A 24,838-nucleotide genomic window follows, 5' to 3' on the forward strand; every position below is an offset into this window, starting at 1 on the left:
ATTCAATATATACGGTTTATTTATTTTTCTTCATACACTCTAGTTTGATGGATAAAATAATTTAAAAAAAAAGAATTAATTGCTCATTAAAGAGTGTAATCTCGAGGTATTTTGAGGCTGCGTATTAAAATACGCATTATTATTGACGAGAGGAATTTACAGTTAAAAATAGAGGAAATTTTTTCCTTTCTTTTTCGTGGCAGATAAAATTGTAGCAAAAGAAAAATATAAATTGCAAATATTAAAAATTTATAATTCGATTTAAAAAAAAAAGGCTACAAAAGGAATGTAAAAAATAAAAATATGCCTTGTAAAAAAGTTTAACAAAAAAATATAAAAAAATAAATACATAACAGGAGTATTTTGCTCATGACGTTTTGACACGATTTTTTTCAGTCATTTTTTTTTTCAGTTAATTTTAGAATCTTATTTTGTTAATAATCTCCGACGAATGTCTAAAACGACACCTATATAATAACTATTTTCTACTTACTATTTTATATACAATTTTTTCTTAATTAATTTCAATTTACAGTTTATATTTTTAAACTGTTTTTCTTTTAGTAAGGAGTGTCTTTTTTTCCGTTTTGCCTTAAATATAATTTTTTTTAAATTTCTATTTGATTCGAAGAATAATAGTCCAGGTACGTATTTTACAAATATTTGCTTTTTTTTAAATATCTCGCCAAACTGGCGAAATTTCTCTTGATTCTTCATTCTCTTCTTCGCGTCTTTTGTCATCTTTTATCTCTGTTACTATATCAGGTGCACAATTTTCAGAGTTGTTCAATGAGACTCTATAAAAAAAAATATATCAATAAAAATTATTATTAAATAAAATAATTAGATATTAATTTTTCAATTGAATTAAAAATTTGTATTTTTGTATTTATTGTTAAAATATATAATTTTTTAAATTTTAATTTAATCTCACCTATTTTTGAAATGTTCTAGTTGAATATTCGCTGCTTCAAATTGCTCCACAAGACATTCATTTGTTCTTTGTAACTTTCGAACATTATTTGTAGCCACGTCCATATCATCTTGTGCAGAAGCCAATTCCTTCTTTAATTCCTCAACTCTCGAACGAACTCTTTTCACTTCCGCTTCATATTGCTCTGATCTTCTAATTGCGTGCGACAATTCCATAGTTTTGTCACCAAACATTTTTTTCATCTTCGAATAAGCGTGCTTCAATTCAACTAATTCCTTTGGGGGAAAAGAAATGGTTAGATTTATTAAATACTAATTTACTAATTAATTCTTAAATTAATTATTTTCGAAATATTACTCTTATTATTTTTATTATTATTATTATTATTATTATTATTATTAGAAACCAAAAAATATAAATATAGAATGAAGAAAAAATTAAATTAAAACGAAAAGTGAAATCGTTTTTAAAGAGAATTAAAAACTGGAACATTACCTTATTTCTGTCTAACAGTTCTTGTTGTAAAATTCTTCCGTCAGCGTCGGACGTTGAAACAGGTCGCGTTCTTCGTGAATCAACTTTTTCCTGTAAATCGCGCATTTCACCTCGTAACTGTTTATTTTCTCGTTCTAAACAAATTTTTTCTGTTTCTAAACGCTCACGTTTTCCCCATTCAGCGGCATTTTCCACTTGTAATCTCTCCAGCTGAAAAATTATTATTTATTATTATATTATTAATTATTATAAAGAGGAAAAAATTAAAGTAATATATAAAAAAAAAATTGACCTCAGTTCGAAGTTCCGAGAGACGACGATCCATGCCCTCTCGATTAGAAGCTTCGTCTATTAAATCAGCTTGTGCTGCATTAAGTTCACCTTGAAATTTTTCTTTCAATTCTAAAAGCTCTTTAATTGCTTCTGTTCTACTGTCTTGTAATTCCCTTAAAGCCGCTACTTCGGATTTTAATTTTTCCATACCACGATGTAGAGATGATTTTTCTCTGTAACAAATTTTTTTGCATTTAATTTTTCAAATTTTAATTTTTAAAAATTTTTCAAATTCTCTTTACTCACTCTCTTTCGGCGGCAATTGTTTTAGTTGCTTCTTCCAATCGCAATTGAAGCATAGACATTTTTTGTAAAAGATATTCCTCATTTCGTATTTCCAATGATGATTGACGTTTATTTAATTTATCATTTTGTGTTGTTGACGCTTCGGCAACTAATTTTGCAATATCTCTATCCAATGAAACCATTGAACTCTCTTTATATAATTCAACAGCATGTTTTGGAACAGCACCTTGCAATACATATTCCTCAATATCACGATCAGACGATGAATTATGATTTTCAGCATTATTTGAATCTAAATCAATTGTTGGACTATGAATAATATATTCTTTATTTTCAATTGATGTTGAATTATCACTTTGTTCAACATTATTGTAAACCTCTAATAATTCATCGATACCCAATGCATTTCTTAATTGTGGATCTGATTCTAAAATTGAAACAATTTGTTGATCAAATTTACCAGCGTGTTTTAATAATATCATATGTATTTTATCCATTTCTTTTTTTAATTGTTCATTTTGCATTTCCATATCTTGCGCTTCATGTTTATATGTATTTGCATCTTTTATTGCAATTTCTAATTTTGTTCTTAATACTTTTGCCTCTTCTCGTGATTTATTACGTTCATTGCGAACTTTGCTCCATTTTTCACGCCAATTTGCTGTACAATCTGACCACCATCTCATTGTTTTTTCCATTTGTGCCGCTCTCGCTCGTGCTTCCTCCAATTCTCTCTGTCGCAAGGCCTGTAATTTTTTTTTTTTTTTTTTTTTTTTCATAAAATAAAAAATTTTACCAATATTTCTATTTCTGAAAGCATTTGACGTAGAAATTTTATCGATCACTTGAATAAATAGAAAAAATTGAATATATTTGGATAAATCAATATAGAACTATTAAAATAAAGTGTTTTTTTTTCCAAGGGAACCTTTTTAAATTGATTAAGTAATCAAATGTCAATTTTCGTGTTTTAAAAAAATAAGTCGTAAAGCAAAAAAAAATTACCTCTTTTGTTTCCCAGTCACTATCAGTGTAACGAGTTGTTCCAGAGGGACAGACATCATTATCGCGAATGATTCTCCTCGAAGAAGTTCCACTTGCTGAGGATTGTGCCATGATAAATATATAAATTGTATATTCTAACCTAAAAAGGCGAATTCACGATTTTACACTCCCGCACTTTTGGAAGAACATTTTCAATAATGAAAAATTTATAACAATAGTAAGTAATTAACACTTTATAATACCGTAATTATTCTTTACCTTTAAAGTTATAAATAACTAAATATTTACATTATTGATTATCAATGACAATATATTCAATATTTTCCATTTCAATAATTAACGATTCGTAAAGAAACAAATTATGCATATTAAATCCCTATTTTTAATAACGAAATATTTTTCTAATTTGTTTGTAAATTAATTAGTATATATATATTTCCGTTGAAAATTGGTTCCCACTTTGTGGTTTCACTCAGATTTAAATAGAATATTTTTCCACTAATTATAAAATCTTTGGCAATTTTAGAAAAACTATTAATTAAAGAAATAAATAATAATTTGTTTTATTTATTTCTTTTTTATATAAAATTATTATAAATTGAATAAAATTTGATGTAATTGTCACACGTGTGACAACTGACAGCTTCCACGAAATATCAATATTTTCACCGATAGATAGCGTTGAGTACATTCGCGGGAATTCAAATTTTCTAACATTTATTAATTTAAAAGTAATAAAAACAGAAGTATTATAGTTAATTTAATCAAAAAATAATAATTTAATTTTCAAAAATTTTTTTAAATTCAATAATATTTTATCACTAATGACAATCAGATTTAAGTTTCTCCTTGAGGAGATTGTGATTGGACGAAATTTTCCTAACCTCAAAATGTCAAATGACATTGTTGTATAGAAAATGTCGTCTGCTGAAAAAGAAATTGACATTTTAACATAATTTTAACTATAATAGTGAAAAACAAGCATGTAGCCTGAAATTAAACACATTTTTTTCAAGGTTGTACGTGATTATTTATCAATAAAACAGAAAATATATCAACAGACCATGAAAATACACCAATATTATCTTTGATGTTAGTCATTAGAAGAGACAAATGAAAGTAAATGTCAAAGTAATACACGAAGTTCTAAATTGAATTATCATATCAAATTTCTTAATTACTATAATATTTGAAATTTCATTCGTTTAAAACACGATGGGATTGTCTTTTCAAATATCAAATAAAATTCGACTTTATAAAAAAGTTAATACAAAAATATTATCAAATTATCTGGATGCACGACGAACACGACTTTTGGCTGAATTACAAGGTAAATATGATAAATTATTTTATTTACTGTTATTATATTTTTCTAATTCCTTTTTTTTTAAAAACAGTTTTATGAATATCTACTACAGCATGACAAATTTCCTTTTTCTTGTTTAAATACGAAAATTTACATTCAACGAAAATATTATTTTTTTCCATTTGACACACTTTGGATTTATTTTTAATAACATTTTAATACATATTTGTCGATTATGAAGAAAATTCATGATTCTAGGGGGAATATTGTGAATGTTATGCCGTTAAAAATGCAACGTCCTCGTTTCACTCGAACAGGTATTAATAAATTTACGATATGAATGAATTTTATAATTAATACAGAAAATTAATTATCAATGAATATATTAATTTTAGGAAAAAATATGTCTAGAAAGAGGAGTTTTTATATTTTAGTTGGAGTTGCCACGGCTTTTATCTTTTTTTTGGCATTAAATCAACATTACAACAACTATTTTGAACATCAATTGCAGCCAATGATATCGGTAAGTTATTTATTCAGCTAAATGAAGATTCGATTTAATTAAATAGAATCGAATAAATTAATTATCTTTATTAAAAATACAAATAAATTTTTTTTTACATTTAATTTTGAAAAATTTTTTAAAATTAAAAAAAAAATTCAAATTGGACAATTTTCAATAATGAAAATTATACGTTACTTTAGACAGATTTAGCGTTATTATATTAGAAATTCACAATCAGCACTTATAGCACATTAAATTCAAATTAATGTAAATTAATTTTGCTTTATACAATTTCAATATTTTTCAATTAGAGCACAATGCTTTAGTATTTAATTCTTAAATTCAATGAAATTCTAATTTTCCGTTAAAAATTATTCAGAGGAAAAAGAAAAATTGCAACGAAAAATTATTCATGAAGTTTTGGTCTTATTTATTTAATTTTTTTTAAATTCAGGATGCCGAGTTAAAGTTACGGCATACGAAAATACATCAATCTTACACAGTAAGTAATGGAGGGGCAAAAAAGAAATGTGTATTTTTGAAAAAATGTTTTCTGCTCGAAGTTCGTGATTTCTTTTATTTATTAGTTTTGATAAAAAAAAAAAAGAATAGAAATTTGTTTAGTTGTCATTTTCAAGTTTTTAAATAAATTTGAAAAAAAAAGTTTTTCTATTAGAAAAGAATTTTATTTTTCGTTGCATGAGCATGTTATTAATTCTCGTTTTTTTATCTACTTTTAGAAATTGAAATTTGTTTTTTGTGTATTTAATTTCATTTTAAATAGCATCTCTTAAATTAAAATTGAAAACAAATTTTTGAAAATAAGAAACAAATGGAAATTTACAATTGTTCTAGAATTACATAAAAGGCGCAGCAAGCGATGTTACATTGTATGAAATTCAAAAAGTTATAAATCTACAAAGAAAATTGATTGAGAAAAATATGAGCGGTTATAGATATCTTAATGGGGAAAATGAGTAAGTTAAAATTGTTTTTTTTTTTTGTAAAAAATATTTCTTTTTTCTAAATTAAAAATCAAATAGTTGTACAACAATTGTTTCTACTACACTAATTGTTAAAGAATTGATTCTAGTAATCTCGACAATTTTGTAATGGAACGAGGAGGTAAGCCATTGAGAAGTATTATTTTAACAAGTTGGCGCAGCGGAAGTACTTTTCTTGGTGAAGTTATCAATGCTCATCCTGCCACTTATTATCATTACGAGCCATTATTGGACTTTGGAATTATTCAAATAAGAGAAGAGCCATTCGCTGATATGGCTCTTAAAAATATCGAATCATTGCTCAAGTGCAATTACTCAAACATGGGTCGGTGGCAAATTAATTAGTAATATTTATAAAAAAAGAAATAAATAAAATATAATAGAAAAATTAATTTACAGTAACAAAATTTTAATTTTTAAAGAATTTTAATTTAATAATTTTTTAATAATAAAAGTAATAATATTTTCAGAACATTATTTGAATTTTGGAAAAACTCATGTTTGGCTTTTTAACCACAATGCCCCCCTTTGGGAACAATGCCTAATGCACAAATCAATTTGCTGGGATCCAAGATTTCTTTCTCCCTTTTGTCAATTATTTCCATTTCAATCAATGAAGATTGTACGTTTAAGATTACGGCTTATAGAAAAAATTTTAGCACAAGACAGGTTATTGATATTTTCATTAATTAAAATATTTTTCTGCTCTAAATTTTCAAATGAAAAATTTTTTTAAATATTTTTAGCTTGGGAGCAAAAGTAGTATTTTTGGTTCGTGATCCACGAGGCAGCTTACAATCGAGAAAACATAGAGACTGGTGTCCAGGTGAACCCGATTGTTCCGATCCTAGTCTTTTATGCTCCGATTTGGTATCTGATTTTAAAGCAGCTGTTAAATTTTCGAAAAAGTATCCTCGCAATTTTCGGTGAGTTTTTTTCATATTTTTAATTTATGTTTATTACCTATATTTTTTGTATTCGAAAAATTTGCTACAGAATTATTTTTTTTGTCGAAAGCACGATACACGATTAATTCTAAAATAAAAGTAAAAATCGAAGAAGTAAATCCAATAAAAAGAATGGAAACTAATTGACGCATCATCATAATAGATTCCGGTTGTCTAGAAGTACAAGATTTGCCAATTTGATTAGAAGAAACTTTATCCGTTGAATATGATTTAATTAATTTTTCCCTTATTCCAGACTCAATAATTTTTTGAATCACTTGATCGATTCGTTTAGCGTAAGGAACACCAGAACCAAGTAGAGTAGCACCTGAATTGAATGGAAATTTATCATAAATAAATTTCACAAGTTGATGTCCACATTTATCTCTTCTATTTCGAAGCATTAATTCCGCTCTTGGAACTTCGAGAATGCAAGTTAAATTTTTATATTTCAATAAACGTTCCACGCATTCGTCTTGTGAGAATATCATTAAATCGGATTTTTTCAAAATTTTTTGCAAAACAACATCATCCGTATTGTTTATTTGAAAAAAATAATTCTTTTTAATCATAATTTGTACATTCGAAGCAAGAACATCGTCTAAAGTTTCATATTTAAAGGATGATTCAATTTTCATCTGAACTTGTGTTATTGATGTGAAAATATCCGAAGAGAACATGAAACATGCAATGAGAAATGTACCGAAAATTATTCTCTCCACTATTTTTTTCGGTTCTTCTGGAATTACATTTCCCAATGTTATTTGAAACATATAGTGAATTTTCCATTTTTTTCGATTAAAGAAAAAAAATCGTGAAATAATCCAAAAACAGACGGGTAAAATCATCACTGTGAAGATGCTTTTTATTTGCCATTGAAATTGTGCTGAGTCAATATCTTTTTTCACAAGGGGCACAACCATTCCAATTTGATATGAATGCAAACTTTTACTAAGCTCAATGGGATTTTCACTGCAAAGTAATGAAGATACTTCTAAACCCATAATTTGAAATCCATTTGTGTACATTGCATAATTAACATCACTACTTCCTTCCTTTGTACATGTCAATTTTCCCCAACTAGAAGTTGGCAATTTCTTTACCGTGAAATTCATAATTTGTTGCAAAATTTTTATTTTTGTGATACCTAAACCATAAATTTCTTCTAATGGATTATTTGGTTCAAAAACATCTGGAGGAGCGTGAAGTAAACTTGCTATTAATTGATAGCCATACATATTTTTCAATTTATTTGGAAACCAAATTGTTTTTTGAGAAGCAATTTCTTTTGTAATCAATTTTAAAAAAGGATTATACTGAAAAACCTTCGGATAATAATTCTGGTTATTATAATTTTTATAATTAACTAATTTGCTTTTATTAATTTGTTCATCGACTTCGATTAGAGTAACATCAAGGAATTGTTCACTCCAGAGAATTTCGAAAAATTTCCGATAATTGTCAAATTTGTGTATGAAGAGAAACAAACATTTTGGTCGACGTCTTGCTTCTGATAATTTGGAGATAAAATCGATTGCTCGTGAAAAATTGCGATCATTTTTCGAATTTGTCAGAATAAATAACGAAATCCGAGGATTGTAGGTAATTAAATCGAATTTTGTTGGTTTTTCATTGTTTGGGGTGAAAATTTCTCGAAGCGAAATATCTTTCGATAATTTCTTAATTAGATTGGCAAAAATTTGATTTGATGTCACATTCTTTTCGTTGATGAGAAATATTACCTGATGAATTTCTCGATTTTCCTGAATACTTTTAGATAAGCCCTCCATCCATTTTGAATCTTCAGCTTTTATTTTTTGATTATTGAAAATTAATAATCCAATACTGATAATTAATTTTATCATTTTTATTCCTCTGGAAAATTGAGTAAAAATTACAAAATTAAAAACAGAATTTAATTGTTCTTGAAAATTTTATTAGTAAGTTTTAGTATCAAACTAGTTTTTCTCTGACAAATTGGAAGGAACTGAACTTATAGAAAATATTATTAAAAAAGTTTCGAATTTACTACGTATTTTTTTTTTTTTGCAATTAGAGATAGAATTTTTTTTAAATAAATATTAACTATTTACTCATTTTTTTTCTTCATTGTAATTGAATGTTTATTTTAAATTTTTTTCTTACTACTTTTTTATATTATTTTCTTTTATTTACTTTTTTAGTCAGTTTTACCTTCGATACAAAAAAAATTTTATGTTTGAAGGATAAATGAAACATTTTTAAAATGAAAAATACAATTTTATTAATTTTAAAAATTTTAAATAATTCATTTCTTATATTTAATAATTTTTGCTATTTAAAATTAATCATATTTTAATTTATTTTAATTAATTAATCACCTATATTTTTATTATTAATCCAAATTTAGTCAATTTTTTTCATTTTCAAATTTTTATTTGTTAAAGAAAACGATAAATAATTAATTCCAAAATCAATGTTACAGTTGAACAGGCAAATCCAGTGAAAAGAACAAAAACCATTTGATGTATCATCATAACATTTTTTGGTTTTGTAGATGAGCAAGATTTACCAACATGGTTGAAAGCATCTTTTTTTACTGTATATGGTTCCAACCATTTTAATCTAATACCAGAATGAATCATTCTTTGAATTACTTGATTGAAACGTTTAGCGTAAGGAGCACCCATACCAAGTAAAGTTACTCCTGTATCGGAAGGAAATTTATCTGTAAAAAATTTCACAAGCGGTTGTCCACATTTATCTCTTCTATTACGTAACATCATTTCTGCTCTTGGAACTTCAAGAATACAAGTTAAATTCTTGTATTTCAATAAAAGCTCCACGCATTCGTCTTGTGAGATAAGCATTGAATTTGATTTCTTCAAAATTTGTTGCATTACAACATCGTCAGTAGTATTTATTTGAATATAATAATTTTTATCAATCAAAATTTCCATATTCGAAGCGAGAACATCGTCCAAAATTTCATATTTAAATGATGTTTCAGTTTTCATCTGAACTTGTGTTATTGATGTGTAAATATCCGATGAGAACATAAAACAACCAATGAGAAATGCACCGAAAATTATTCTCTCCACTGATTTTTTTGGTTCATCTGGAATGACATTTCCCAATATTAATTGAAACATATAGTGAATTTTCCATTTTTTTCGATTAAAGCCTAAAAATTGGGAAATAATCCAAAAGAAAAATGGTAAAATAATCACTGTAATTATGCCCTTTTCTTGCCATTCAAATTTTGACGAATTAACATCTTCTCTTATCAGAGGTACAACCATTCCAATTTGAAGTGATTTTAAACTCTTACTATGTTCAATGGGATTTTTGCTACAAAATGCTGATGATACTTCTATGCCCATTATTTGAAATCCATAATTGTACATTGCATAATTAACACCAGTACTTCCAACATTCGAACATGTCAATGTACCCCAATTGGAAATTGGTAATTTTTCAATTGTAAAATTTATAATTTCTTGCAACATTTTTATTTTCGTGATACCTATACCATAAATTTCTTCTAATGGATTATTTGGTTCAAAAACATCCGGAGGAGCGTGAAGTAAAGTTGCTATTAATTGATAGCCATGCATATTTTTCAATTTATTTGGAAACCAAATTGTTTTTTGAGAAGCAATTTCTTTGGTAATCAATTTTAAAAAAGGATTGTACTGAAATAGCTTTGGATAATAATTCTGGTTATTATAATTTTTATAATTAACTAATTTGCTTTTATTAATTTGTTCATCGACTTCGATTAGAGTAACATCAGGGAATTGTTCACTCCAGAGAATTTCGAAAAATTTCCGATAATTGTCAAATTTGTGTATGAAGAGAAACAAACATTTTGGTCGACGTCTTGACTCTGATAATTCGGTGATAAAATCGATTGCTCGTGAAAAATTGCGATCATTTTCCGAATTTGTCAGAATAAATAACGAAATCCGAGGATTGTAGGTAATTAAATCGAATTTTGTTGGTTTTTCATTGTTTGGGGTGAAAATTTCTCGAAGCGAAATATCTTTCGATAATTTCTTAATTAGATTGGCAAAAATTTGATTTGTTGTCACATTTTTTTCGTTGATGAGAAATATTACCTGATGAATTTCTCGATTTTCCTGAATACTTTTAGATAAGCCCTCCATCCATTTTGAATCTTCAGCTTCTATTTTTTGATTATTGAAAATTAATAATCCAATACTGATAATTAATTTTATCATTTTTATTCCTCTAGAAAATTTAGTAAAAATTACAAAATTGAAAACGGAATTTAAATTTTCTTGAGAACTGTTAGTAAATTTTGTATTAAACTAGTTTTTCTTTGACAAATTGGAAGGAACTGAACTTATAGAAAATATTATTAAAAAAGTTTTTTTTTTTAAAGTAAATATTAACTGGTTATTTTTCTTCAAATGTTTACTTTTAAATATTTTTCCTACTACTTTAAATATTATTTCTATTTTTTTATTTTATATTATTTTTACCTACATATAATAAAATTGTAAAATACTTGAAACGAATTTTATAATATTTATAAACAGAATGTTTAAATTTTGTTTCCTATTGTAGAAGAATTTTAACAGTAATATTTTTTAAATGTTTAATTAATAATAATTATAATTTAATAATAATAATAAAATAAATTGTCTTCTTTAGTGTTGTACGATATGAGGACTTATCAGTCAATCCATACGAATATGTAAAGGATGTATATCAATTTTATGGTCTCGATTTTCATCCGAACATTATAAGATATTTGGATACTCACACAAAGACTGATTTTGGAGACATGTCAAGTACTTTTAGGAATTCTAAAGCAGCTCCATTTCATTGGCGAACGGATTTAACTTTTTTTGAAGTTAATGAAATACAGGAGGCATGTAAAGATGCAATGCAACTTTGGGGATATGTACGTGCTGAAAATTATACTCATCAACAGTATTTTAATCCAACAATTAATTACAGTTTGGAATATCCTGTCGGCGATTTCGACATTCCTTGACGATTAATGGTAAATCATTTTTTAAATATCTATATAAAATAAATTATTCTATTTTTTATTGATATTATTATTTTTCTCTTATTTCCATTATTTTATTAATTTTCTATTTATTTTTTTATTTATTTATATTTGTTTATTTAATTAATTTATTTAATTTAAATTAAAATTTAAATTATTTAATTTAAATTATTCTAATCAAGTGACTTAAATTATAATAAATTAATTATTTATTTTTATAAATTTATATTTATCATTTGTTTCAGCACTTTGTCGTTTTCTACTTTGAAATAAGAAAAGAAGTATCACATTTGAAAATGGAATGAATGTTTTAGCAAAAAATATATAATGAAATATTTCTCGTCTGTGCCTCTCTATGACATAAAAGTTTTTGTATGTTGATTTTATTTTCTCACTTTGAACTAAAGAAAAAAAAGCAACAAAAAAAAAAATGAACAAAGAAACGACATTTATATAGAATAATCGAAATTTTTGCAGAATATAGTCATTAATGTTTTTTTTTGAATTTTTAAGCTTTTAATATCATTAATATATTCGCGATACGTTTGTTTAATAATTGAGACTGTTTTTTATTTTTGGAATATAATATTCCAAAAATGTTTGCATCTGATTTTTATTTTATATATATATATATATATATATATATATATACAACATTTTCTCTCTCTCTATGCAAAGATCTGAATCTCACTTTATCTCACTGCTCAATTTATTTATTATATTAGTACCTTTGTTACTCTTTTTCATTAATAGATGTGTATAGATATATATATTTAAAGATTTTTATTATATTTCTTCGTATATTTTTCTTGTAAAGCAAATTTTTTGTAAATATTTATTGTTGTAGATTTTATGATATTATTCGTGAATCATGTGTTCAGAATATGTAATAATTGTACATTCGCAATAAATTATCAATAGTAATAATACAAAAAATTTAATTAATTTATAAAAGCCTAAAATTAATTTTTTCAATTCTCTATTATTGAAAATTTACAAAATTAAACAAATGTTTTCTATAATAAAATTAAAATTCAATTTTCAAAATTAAATTTTTTTTAAGTTCTTTAAAGTTTTATTTAAAAATTCTAATTCTACTTAAAGAATATTAACTATACTTTTATCAGCAATAAAAAGAAAAGAAAATTGAAATGATTTGTTATTAAATTAGACGGATTTAAATAAATTGAGTCCGCGCAAAAAAGATTTCTTTTCAACTATATTATATATATTTCGTATTTGAAATAAAAATAATCCAAGGATGATTTCCCGTTAACCAATCCAAGGATTTTTGCAACGTTATACAAATAACAAAAATATTTTTACTGTCAGTCCTACGACAAGGTAATGCACTGGACGTTCTGAGATATGCTTGTCTGCTTCAAACGTATTTTTTTTTTTTTTTTTTCTTTTAAACAAACAATTTTTTTTTTTATTTTTCTCGGCGAGCTTCTTTAATATACTTAGTTGATAAAATCTCCTACGAAAATTACAATACTAGAATTCGAAAAACTAGGAGGTTCTTCGTATTTTTTTTTTAATTTCATTCCCTCCGGTATTGAATTTTTTTTTTATATTTCAATTTCTGTATTTTTCTTATTATTATTATTTTTTAAAATTGGTGTTGGGACTAGAAATAAAAGAAGACTGTAACACCCTGCAAAACATGATATTTTCGAATTTTTTTTTTTTTTTTTTGTCGGGTAATATGAGACACTTGACAAAATAATGGATTTATTACGTATTCACGTTTAGGAGAACACAATTTCTCTTGAGTTTCACTCCGTACTTTTATAATCGCTTTTTTTTTTATAACATTCTCGCTCTTATTTATTTGTGAAGATTTTTTTTTTCTCGGCAAAAATTTGCTTTCACTCATTAATTATAATTGTTTCGTTGATATAATTATCTTAATTTTGGCAATTATTATTTCCTTACATTTTATATAAATATCCCACATAAGAAGAATGAACAAATAGACGATGAAATTTTTAAATTACAGAAATTACAATTAATACGGATTGCAAAATAGTACAAATTGTGATTATTACAATTATTTCGTTACAATTGTTATTTTTTTTTTTGCTTTTGCAGAAATTCGAAATATTCCAGCAGGTTTAATTGAGAAAACACTTTTGTTAATTTAAAAAAAAAAAATCCTCTTTTTTTGGGTAAATTAATCACCTTTCAAAATTATTTATTTTTTTCCTCTTTTTTTTTTTGTCAAATATTGAAGAAAAAAATATTATCAATTAAACCTAGAACTGGTTATTAGAAAATTAGATATTTTTTTTATATATTTACAGGAAAGTGAGAGAAAAAATTTTTTAAACTCACATAAAAAATTGTATAGAAGATTTTCATATTAACAAAATTACATTGAGCAACCTCAAAAATGTTTTCCCTTGGGAAATTATTGAAAAAAATAATGTGTCTGGCAATGTTAAAAAAAAAGAATATTAACATGACTTCTTATTTTCAAAAAGAGTTTTTCTTTACATAGAAAATGAAAATTTCGATTTAATTTTTTTTTCCTATTTTGAAAAAAAGAAGTTATGTTATCAAAAAAAAAGGGGGGGAAGAAGAAAGGAATAAACGGACTTTTGGCGAAGTCTTTAAAAAAAAAAAAAAATTGAAAAAAATCTCATATTACCCGCCTATTGTTTTTTTTTTATAACACCTCGCCCTAAGACTAACTATTTACACTTCTCAAAACCTGCGCGACATTCCGCACTGATTTATGGAATTGGCATCAAATTACCCTAAATCGATACGAGCCTTTAGATCTCTTAAAAAGCGACGGTGGTGATAGGTGTGTGAGTCGAAATTTTCGATAATTTATTTAGATTGATTTGTTTTTTTTATCTTCTCTAAATATAGGCTAAAAAGATTTTTTTTCTTTTTAAGAATTTTCGCTGCGGTGCAAAAAACTTCTGGGGGAAAAAAAAAAATGGGGGGAAGGTCTGTCAGGAAGTAAAATGACAAACTGTACGATTGATGAAATTTTTTTTAAAATTATGACTAAATTTTCTCGATTATCTCAAAATATTTCTTTCTTTTTTAAGAAAATTATTTTTTTTGTATTAAATTAAAAGAAAAAAATTTATTAATACTTTTAAAAATAATTTTTTTTTAGTCAAATAAAAATGGAAAAAAATTAGAATATTTTGTCCTAAATGGTTTTTTTAAAAATAAGATGAAATAAAATGTGATATTTTTCATTTTTTTTTTTTTTTTTTTTTTGGCAACAACCCCATACGTAAATATAACAGTAACGTGCGTATACAGTATAGAATAATACAGTCGATTAATTTTTTTATATGACTAGAATAGGTTTTTCTCCGGCACGTGTGACGGGTTGGAAGGATCGTTTGCGTACAGTTTTATGTTTCAGTTTCGAACTTTCGTCTCTGACAATAAAAAGAATTTCTGATTTTCGAACCGAGTTCTGGCAGATTGTTTTTTTTTTGTACAGCTTTTCCCTAATTCACCACACACTTCGCTTGGATTTTATTTTTTTCGATATATATATTTTTTTTCTTTTTCTGCTTAACGTGCATTATATTTTCTTTTTATTTATCTTTCAATAATAAAAGATTTCATATTATCCATCTGAATTACATATTCATTCCCATTTTTACCGATAAATATTCATTCTTTTTTTTTTTTTTTTTGGTTCAAAGGGAAAACCATTAAGGCGGACAAAATGGAAATTTATATTTATTTTAGGAATTTGTGATGTAAAGTGGAAATATTTTTCAAATACTTGAAACATTTCATATGTTTTTTAATTTACACAAATTTTATTTTTTTTTACTTATAATTTATTTAATTTTTAATTTCGATTTTTATATACGTAAAAATAATATTTTTTGTATTAAATTTTTTTTTTGATGATTTTTACTTTAATTGAATAAAAATTATTTTTATTTTATTTAACTTTATTTATACATATTTACAATGTAATTTATGGCAATAAATTTATTTTAACAAATATTTCACGAAGTAATTATATAATTTTTTAAAATAATTCTATAGTTTTTGAATTTTCGAGTTTGAAACTAAAATTAACAATTTTTTATAACACAGCCATTAAAAAATTTAACAATTAACAAATATATTTATATTTATAAAATATTTCAAATATTCTCGACACTTCCAAAAATTTCCAGAATTGGAAATTTTTTTACATCACTATAACAATTATATTCTAAAATAGAATTAGAATACTATACTTTGCACATTATTTACAAAAGTATTATTATTTTTTTTTTTTTTCTAAAAATGTATGTACATTTATTATATTTGAAATCTGGCGAATCGAGAATAAAGCAATAATTATCAATAAGAATAATTATTAATTATAATTATAATAATAATAAAAATAATATTAATTAATAATAAAGATGAGAAAAAAGTTTTTTTTTACAATTAACAATATTTTGATAAATTATTTAACAACTCTTAACTACTTTACAATAAAATTGTCATCGACAGTTCATTTTTTTTTTTCTAATTAATATTCGTAACGACATAATTTTTAATAATTATCGTAACTTCATACAGAGTATTGACTTTGAACACAGACTTCATATTATATATTTTTTTTTCTTTTTTTTATTTAAAAAAAATAAATGATGGGAATTTTCAATTTTGTCACGCCTTAATGTTCAGCAGTTTTAATTTATAAATTAGCGATAATAGCGATTGGCTCTGAGAACAATGAAGTTAAGAATTATTTTTCCTATAATGATTTCATTTTTATTTATTTATTTATTTTTTTTTTTGTTTTCATTAATTAATGGCGCTTTTTAATCGTACAATTGATTATTTGGTCAAGAATATTTGGAAGTTTACACGTTTACACAGTAAAAATCAACGTCACTTAACATTCTCTTTGTACTTGTTAATGTGTTATAACGCCGATTACCACTGTAAATTCGTCAACGAATTTATTTTTATTTTTTTGTAATTCGATAATAAAAAATACGAATAATAGCATAATGATCAAGTAACGATCCTACCCTAAATTCTTCGATACGAGAAGAAACCTTTCTTTGATTATGATTAATTCTCTATCTACAGAATAATGATCTTTTAGCTATCTACAAGAAAAATTATTTTTAAAGAGACTCTCTAGTGTACATTAATGACGAAGAGAAATTTTTTTTTAAAGGATGCTTTTTTTTCATTAATTTAGCAATGATCCATAATATTGACACTCTTTGACATTCGAAAAATTACATTTTAATTTTTGTTAAATTTTACATAATTCAATTTTTTTGTTAAATTCGATTTTATTTTAATTATTAACGAATTAATAAAATAATAATAATACAATAATTAATAATTGTATTAATAATAATGTAATTATAATTAATAATTTAATTATTTTAATTAATTTTTAATTTAATTATTTTTCCAAAATTAATAAAATTATCGAATCAAGTATGTGCCATTATATGGATCGACTATACACGCGAGATAATTTTTTCTTTTAAAGCATTTTTATGAAAATGGTACTCTTCTCGATAGATAGTAAATGCAAAAAAAAAAAATAATAAAAAAAAAATTTTTCCTTTTTTTCTCATTACGAATGCGCGATAGTTGAGCTTATCAGGTTTTTTTTTTTTATATTTATTTGGGCGAATTTTCAAAATAAAAAATTTATTTGATTTTTTTCAATTGCGTCCTGGCATTTCTCAGACTTGAAATCATCATCAATCATTGCATTTTGTTACTTATGATGAGAAGAAAAAAAAATGAGAGTGATTTTTTTTAATATAAAATTTAGCGAAAAATTCGAATTTGATGAATTCAAAAAAGGGCAACTGACAAAAAAAATTCAGAGAAAAAAATAACAAATTAAAAAAATAAGTAGAGAAAGAAAAAGAATAAGAATAAGAGAAATTTAAGAGGAAAAATGAAAATGATAAGCAACGCGTTTTAGAATTAGCAATGTTTTTTTTTTTCCTCTATGCAGAATTCGAAAAACAATGGACGGAATTGTGGAATACGAATTCGAGTTCAATTCAAAATCTGTATAGATTGATTAAAATTGCTCTGATTGTGAAAGGACGTTCTGAAAAATTGAAATATCTCCAGTTTTTTTTTTTATTTTTGGCAAGTTTTAGCTGCTTAAATTGTAATGAGCAAATTATTACAGGTGCAAGCAGTTTTTCATTTTTTTTTTTTAATTTTCTTCAGTATAAAAAAAAAATAATAATCGTGTAACACTTCTGGAAAACGCCATGATATTTTTTTTTATAGTATATAGATAGAGATATGTATGTATGTGAGAAAGAGATAGGGTCATAATGCACACAATTTTTCAGAAAAAAAAAAAATCTCTTTTTTATCCAAGATACAAAAAAATACGATTATTCTTTAACAATTAGGAGGGGGAAAAAATAGAAAAATTCGCATTATTTTGTCTCTTGAAAAGAAAGAGAGGTTGGAAAAAAAATTCTTCTTTTTTTTGGAAAATTGTGACCCTACCGAGAAAAGTGGTATGAGTTTGATAATTAAAAACGATTTCAATATGAAAAATTTATTTTTCAATGAAGGAAAATTTTTTGTAAAATATTTTTTTGTATTTTAAATAAGTAAAATAAAATTTTTAAAACTTATTTACAAAAAAGAAAAATAAAACAGTTTTTTAAATAAAATTTAAATTGAAAAGAAAGAAAATGGGACATATTTTTTTTTGTGAAAAATAATTCATTCAGTTTGAAATCGTTCCTCGTTGAAAATTCGATCGCGATGATATCCACCGTTTCTTTCGCTAGTTCTGTGATTTTTTTTTTTTTTCTATTCGTATCGCCAAGTATTCGACTATTAGAATAACAGAGACTGTCTAAAGTCATGTTTATAGAGTAAAAAGGAGAGATTCGATCGATATAAGATTTGAGATTCAAGCATTAGGCATTTGGAGTAAAGAAAAAATAATAATAAAGACGGATTTTAGAATGAGAAAAAATGAAAATTTCGCAGATCAGCCCTACACGGAGAAAAATATTTGGAATTCTAAAAATCTATCAAATATTCTTTTTTTTTGTCGTACGGGAAACGTTGCTACAATTTTTTTTTTTCACTATATAAAAGCCAGCACTTGTAAATTTTGCGTTTATTATCGCCAAAGTCCTACTATGATCGACTTGTTAGATTTTTTTTTCTTTATAATAAGAAACAAGAGCTACTTTCTCAATGTTTTCTGTTTTTTTTTTTTTCGTATCTTTGCAGTCGGTACTATAATAAGTTTCATTTTAGCATTCCGCTAAGACGGAAAAATCTTTTTTTTTCTTCGTGTAGGCGTGGTACAATTTTTCTTGTTGTTTTTATTATTTTTTTTCTTTTTTTTTTTTTGTTTGTTTGTTAAAGTTTACTTTGAGCTAGAACGTCGAGTAACTCGGAGAATACTGTAAGTTGTGACATTTACATTTTACAATTCGTATTAAAAACTACGTTACTTTTTTTTAAATAGCGTAGTTACATAACTCATACAACCATTATTATTTTTATTTTTTTTTGTATATATAAAAGCAGAGTTGCGATCGATACGGTCCTAAAAATCGATTATTAGGCTTTAAGCTCTTCTCAACCATTTATATATTTATATAATAATTCATAATACATTCGCGCAATAATGTTTCAATTTGCACTCTCAGGGCACATCGCAGAATTCATTTACACCGCGCGTTTTCATTTCTATAGTTTTTTTTTTTTTTTTTTGGTTTTTTTTTCTTTAATATAAAAATTTTTTTTACACACTTGGCGTCAATAAAATCTCACGGTTCTCCTCAACAAGAAACGCTTGCAGGCCGAAGTGCCCACTGTCCAGTCATTTGCGGAGAATATGTCTCAAAGATTCTCTAAGGAGTCTGTAAAGTGAATAATTTTTTTTTGTTTTCATTTCATTTTGGAAATGAAAGGGAAATTCGTTTTGTCGTAAAATGAAATTTTTGTTTCCATTTGAAATGGAAATAAATTCATTTCATTTTGACATATTTTTTTTTTTTTTTTGAAATTAAATTCGTTTCTATTTCACTGATAAAATGAATTTGTTTTATTTTATTATAATTATATTTAAAATAAAATGTATTATTTTGAAAAATTCATTTTTTTAAATTTAATTATGATAATTAACTATTTTTTATTTGTTAAAGAAAGGAAATTTAAAAAAAATCAAACAAATACATTTCATTGAGATGGAAACAAATTCACTTCATTAATGTTCAATTTTCTGGAATAGAGAAAATGCATTATGACCTTATAGATTATACTCCGCGGCAACTGGCATAAAAAATTGTATAAAATTGTCCATTAGGAAGCACAAGACACATTGTAAAGCAGGTCTTAGTCACACAATATGTTACTTATTTTTTAAAATATTAAAATTGTCTTCTGAGCTGCGAAGACTTTCGTTTTGTTTCTTTGTGTGATTTGCACGAGGCACACAATGTATATATGTTTTTTTTTTAAACCAAATTTTCCACTATTTTTCTCGAGAATTTTTGAATGAAATTCGCATTTCTTTTATGAAATTTTGAATTAAAATTTATTTTTAAATCTCGTGGGAGAAAAATAGTTGAGAATTTGGAAAATAGGATGTGCAAAATGATTTTTTTTTTTTTTTTGACGAAGCATTCAGGGCGAGTGCATTTTTTCTCGGTTATTTGTTTTTTTTTTTCTCTCTCTTTTGTTCATTTATAATGATGCTTGATTTGATTAATTAAAAAATGATTGCGATATAAAATTTATCAAGTAGCAAATTACAAATTAGTTAGGCGAATTGCTGTTTAGGCAAAATTTCACCTGCAGCACACAGATTTCATTCAAATTAGGCGCAACTTTTTTTTTTTTTATCTATAGTCACATCGGGTCATTTTTTGACAAAAAAAAAACATTTGGAAAAACAAAATAATTTTTGAGAAAAAGGAGAAAATTCTTTTTTAAAAATAATTTTTAGCAAAGAAAAAAAAATATATTTTCTAAAAATAAATTAGTTTCTTAATTTTTACCGTTTTTTCTCTTAATTCTTATTACTTTTCTTTTACAAAATTCCAAAATATAAAAAATAATAATCGAAATAAAAATTTAAAAAATCAGATAAAAAATTCGTTAATCAATAAAAAAAAATTCTTTTTTTTCTCGAAAAAATGACTCGTAAGACGCTTTTAACGCTATTTCACTTTACAAAGTCCTTATTTAACTGGTAGACATTTTTTTCCCTAATGCAAAAAAAAAAAAAAAAATTCGCGTCTGCGTTTCTTGGTACTTTTTTTTTGTAAATTAATTTTTATTCACGGGATGAAAAATTCGAATGTTCAAAACTGAAACGTTTACCAGGCGTAAAAGGGAGATGGTACCGTGGAATTCTGGATCAGAAAGAAAGAAAAAAAAAATTTTTTTTTATAGTTCATAAAACGAGAAATAAAAAGTGTGACAAAGAAAATTTTTGTCACGCATTAACATTGTTTTTTTTTTTTTTTTTGGGTTTTTTTTTTTTTATTTTGTTCTCTTCGAAACAGACTAACATATTCGTAAACTATCATTCGCGATATTTAAAATTTTTTTTTCTAGCATAGCGTCTACTTCGGATGGAATTTGCGTTAATACCGTCTTAACTTTTAATAAAAAACAGATCCATATTATTCCGAACACACATCGATTTTGGGAGCGAAAAAAGGAAATAATTTTTTTTTTCTTTTCTTGAAATTGTCACTTGTGATGTTTTAAACGATCATCTCGAGAGACAATTTTTTTTTTTTGTATTTAATTTGGCTCCTTGGTTTTATACACGAGATAACGCTACACTTTTTCAAATAACAGCGTTCTTTATTATTAATATTATTTATTTATTTATTTATTTATTTTTTTTTTTGTAAAATACGGAGTTTCGCGTAAGTAAAAAATGTGACTTAAAGATAAAGCTTAAGACTTCAGTGGTTAACCGAATATATTTAATCAGGAATGTTTTGTGTACCTCTCAAAAGACACCGAATTTTTCCGATCAGAAGACGTCCTTTTTTTAATTTTCAATTTGCATTTCTTTCTTTTGACTAAATTTTTTTATTTTTTTTTCATTACTGCATAAATTAGTTTTATAGTTTTTTAAACTGGAATAAATTTTTTTTTCAAAATTTTGAATTTACTATTAGAATTTAATTTTTGAACTATTTATTTCGTTTTTTGTTTCATATTTGAAATAATGAGAATTGCCTTGCGATTTTGAAATTTTAAAAAATTGACAAAATTTAATTTTGAAATTTTGTTTTTCACTGGTGAGAAGATTAATTTTCATTATCAAAAATAATGTAGCTAATTAGCTTTTCTAAAATCGAGGTTTATTATACGAAATTTATTTTGGCACACTTGTACTAAAAAGCACAAATTTCGACAATTTTTTTTTTCTTTTGTTTTTTAATTTCAGCAAAAATAATAAATAAAAATTCTGTATCGATTTTAACAAGAAAATAAAAAAACAATAGAAAAAATATATAATAATAAAGATAATTTATAAATAATAAATGTATGTAAAAAAAAATAAATATTTTGTCAAGTATTTGTTATTAAATTGTCAATTTTCTAAAAAAAAAAATATGAAATTATCTCTTAATTATATTTAAAAGCAAATTTATAGCAATTTTGTAAAAAAAATTTCAATAAGATAAAAGTATGTATTTTGATTAATTATAAGTAATAAAAGAAAGAGATGCGAGAAATATTTTCTGAAGACGAAACAAAAAAATAAAAAAATATTCAAGGAAGTCTTTTTCCTTTTTTTTTCGGAATAATTCGGTTGAACGATTTACGTTCGACGTCGCACCATTTCACTGCATTCTCTCTTTCTCTCTCTCTTTCTATATATATATTACAAACATCGGTGTACAATCGCATTGTCAGCAAGTGGACTAACGATGACCTGCATACGCGCGTCGATTGACGAATGGAGATTGTGAACATCGATGAAAAAAAAAAGAAAATATTTAGTTCGGAGCATCTGTTTTTTTTTCATTTTTTAATATATATAATATATAATATATGTATATATATATTTAGATTTTACCGTTTCTCCGTTCATATATATATTATATATATATTTATTTATATCATATATTTATAATATTCTCAACGTTTTTCACTGCGGTCATTTTTTTTTTTATTACTTTGTCTTTGTTTACCTTTTTTTTTATTTATATATACATATTATGGAAATCAGACTATCACGTGCAAATGCAGAACTATCTGCGGTGTATGGTGGAAGCGTGACAGATATTCCACGATTTCATCCTAATAGTCGCGCAATGGTTTTTTTTTTTGGAGCATCGCGTACACTTGATAAAAAAAGAAATCAATGTCTATAAAGAGAAAAAGATTAAAAAATTCTCTATATAGACGTTGATATTTTTTTTTTAAAAAGTATAATTACTATTAAGACGCAGACAATGCATCTATCACATATAAATGACTTTGTTTAAAAAATTTTCACTGCCGTAAAACGCGTATTCTATAGTCTTTTTGGTTTTTCTTTTTCGTTAACTCGCTCATAAAGACGTATAATATCGCTTTTTTTTTTTTTGTTTCTTAAATCTAATAATTAATTAATATTTTTTTTCTTTCTTTTTTAATAATAATAATAATAATAATAATAAGTATTATCTGGTATGGCTCCGATACCTGCTCACTGATAATTAAATCCTCTTCTATCTCCCTCTAGATGATTTTTTTCTTCTTCTTAGGGAATTTGTGAAGGAGTGAGCGGCGTTTACGGAGAGATTCGTTTTTTTTTTTTTTGTTTTTTGAACACTGGAGTCGGTGGTGTGGGGCGCAAAGTGATTTCATGTCTTGTAAAATCCCTTCAAGGGAGGGGGGTGCGCGCGCCTAACAAGCGTATCTATCATTAGGACTATTATGCGAATGCATTTTCCCTTCTGTTCCGGTAGTATAGAACCAATTTTTTTTCTTCTTCTTCTTTTGTAGCATAAAAATGGACAGTCACTCATCTGTCCGTTCTTTTTTTTTTCTCTTTTTAACTCGAGTAGAAAGCCCTATACCAGGAACCGCACGGAATGGATTCTCTTCAATAATTCTTCTAGTACCAGCCACCACGTTTCCACCGTCTCCTTCGCTGAAAATAAGAAACAAAATTATTTCGTCTTTAGTTTCTTTTTTCTCTCTATTTTTTTTTCCAAAACAAATATAATTGAAAAGAGAGGGAAATTATATTTAGAAAATTTTGAATTTTTAGTCAAATTAAAAAATTTTCAATCAATATTTTATTGATGATAAATTTTCAATTATTTACAATATAAGAAAATTTTTTGAAAGGAAAAGAAAATTCTTTGAAGTCTTCTTTTATATCGAAAATTCAATTTTTTCATCGACCTAGAAAGCTATTTCGACTCAATTCATTTTTTTTTTTCTCCTTTTATCCATAACTTCAATTTAACAATACTTCATATAGCTCAAGAGTTCTTTTTTCTACTTTTCTTTAATTAAAAAATTTTTTTTCCCCTTTTCAAAAAAAAGTTTACGATTTTCAAATGTTCTGTTTTTTTTTCATGAACAAAATTCAGTGGCAAATATTTTTTTTTTTTTGTTCACGTAAAGTTAAAATAAAATAAAATTGAAAATAAATCTCGAAAAAATGCAATGAAATTGAAGGATAAATCGTCTTTTTCAAAATTATACAATAGAAAATTCGAAGAATCATTGAAGCAAAGTGAAAATTCACAATTTTCTGGCAACGACCCACATCTAAACTATAATATATAATTCAAAATCTTTCTAAGAATATTTTCTTCAGAAATAACGCGCTCAGACAGTGAGGAAAAGCCTACGACTTTAATATTTAACCGGGTCAAGTTTTGGTTAAACTTCTGCCCGAAGGCAGAAGTGGCCCAGTTACTAACATTCAAGTTGTCGAGTCCGAGGAAATCTGACGAAATAACAAAAGTTTCTTTTCAGGATAATCCTTGAGAAAATAAATTAGTTTTTTTTTTCATTCCATATTGTAAATGATTTTTTTCCCCTTCGAT

At 25.2% G+C, this 24,838-nt stretch overlaps 3 protein-coding genes across 13 annotated transcripts in view; 1 reads left to right on the forward strand and 2 right to left on the reverse strand.

Moving 5' to 3' along the window:
* Position 1: 1 nt before the first annotated feature.
* On the reverse strand, positions 2-3,146 carry LOC127281942 (coiled-coil domain-containing protein 102A). Its single transcript, XM_051305956.1, has 6 exons — positions 3,014-3,146; positions 2,009-2,754; positions 1,722-1,935; positions 1,430-1,639; positions 935-1,209; positions 2-797 (listed from the first exon to the last, which is right to left on the reverse strand). Exons 1-6 carry the CDS (start codon positions 3,122-3,124, stop codon positions 674-676), a joined length of 1,680 nt encoding a protein of 559 aa, XP_051161913.1. The 5' UTR covers positions 3,125-3,146; the 3' UTR covers positions 2-673.
* LOC127281943 (carbohydrate sulfotransferase 4-like) lies at positions 3,082-15,054 on the forward strand. Of its 6 annotated transcripts, XM_051305958.1 has the most exons (11): positions 3,082-3,230; positions 4,030-4,343; positions 4,411-4,636; positions 4,715-4,842; positions 5,279-5,326; positions 5,680-5,801; positions 5,906-6,153; positions 6,299-6,497; positions 6,575-6,754; positions 11,435-11,789; positions 12,044-15,054. In XM_051305958.1, the coding sequence occupies exons 3-10, from the start codon at positions 4,555-4,557 to the stop codon at positions 11,778-11,780; spliced, it is 1,353 nt and encodes a 450-aa protein (XP_051161915.1). In that variant the 5' UTR covers positions 3,082-3,230; positions 4,030-4,343; positions 4,411-4,554; the 3' UTR covers positions 11,781-11,789; positions 12,044-15,054. The 6 variants fall into 6 exon arrangements, with proteins under 6 accessions (XP_051161915.1, XP_051161914.1, XP_051161917.1 ...); XM_051305957.1 differs by lacking the exon at positions 3,082-3,230 and having other exon boundaries at positions 3,905-4,343; XM_051305960.1 differs by lacking the exon at positions 3,082-3,230 and having other exon boundaries at positions 3,905-4,343; positions 5,918-6,153.
* LOC127281941 (potassium voltage-gated channel protein Shaker) overlaps positions 14,650-24,838 on the reverse strand; it is a 188,501-nt gene continuing 178,312 nt past the window's right edge. For all 6 annotated transcript variants that reach the window (XM_051305950.1, XM_051305951.1, XM_051305952.1 and 3 more), the window contains one exon: positions 14,650-23,928. The gene's annotated coding sequence lies outside the window, so the exon portion shown is untranslated. The remainder of the gene's footprint in view (positions 23,929-24,838) is intronic.

This window comes from Leptopilina boulardi, unplaced genomic scaffold (genome assembly GCF_019393585.1).
Source record: "Leptopilina boulardi isolate dan_hultmark-lab unplaced genomic scaffold, ZJU_Lbou_2.1 LbouV2_278, whole genome shotgun sequence".
Classification (NCBI taxonomy): Eukaryota; Metazoa; Arthropoda; class Insecta; order Hymenoptera; family Figitidae; genus Leptopilina; species Leptopilina boulardi.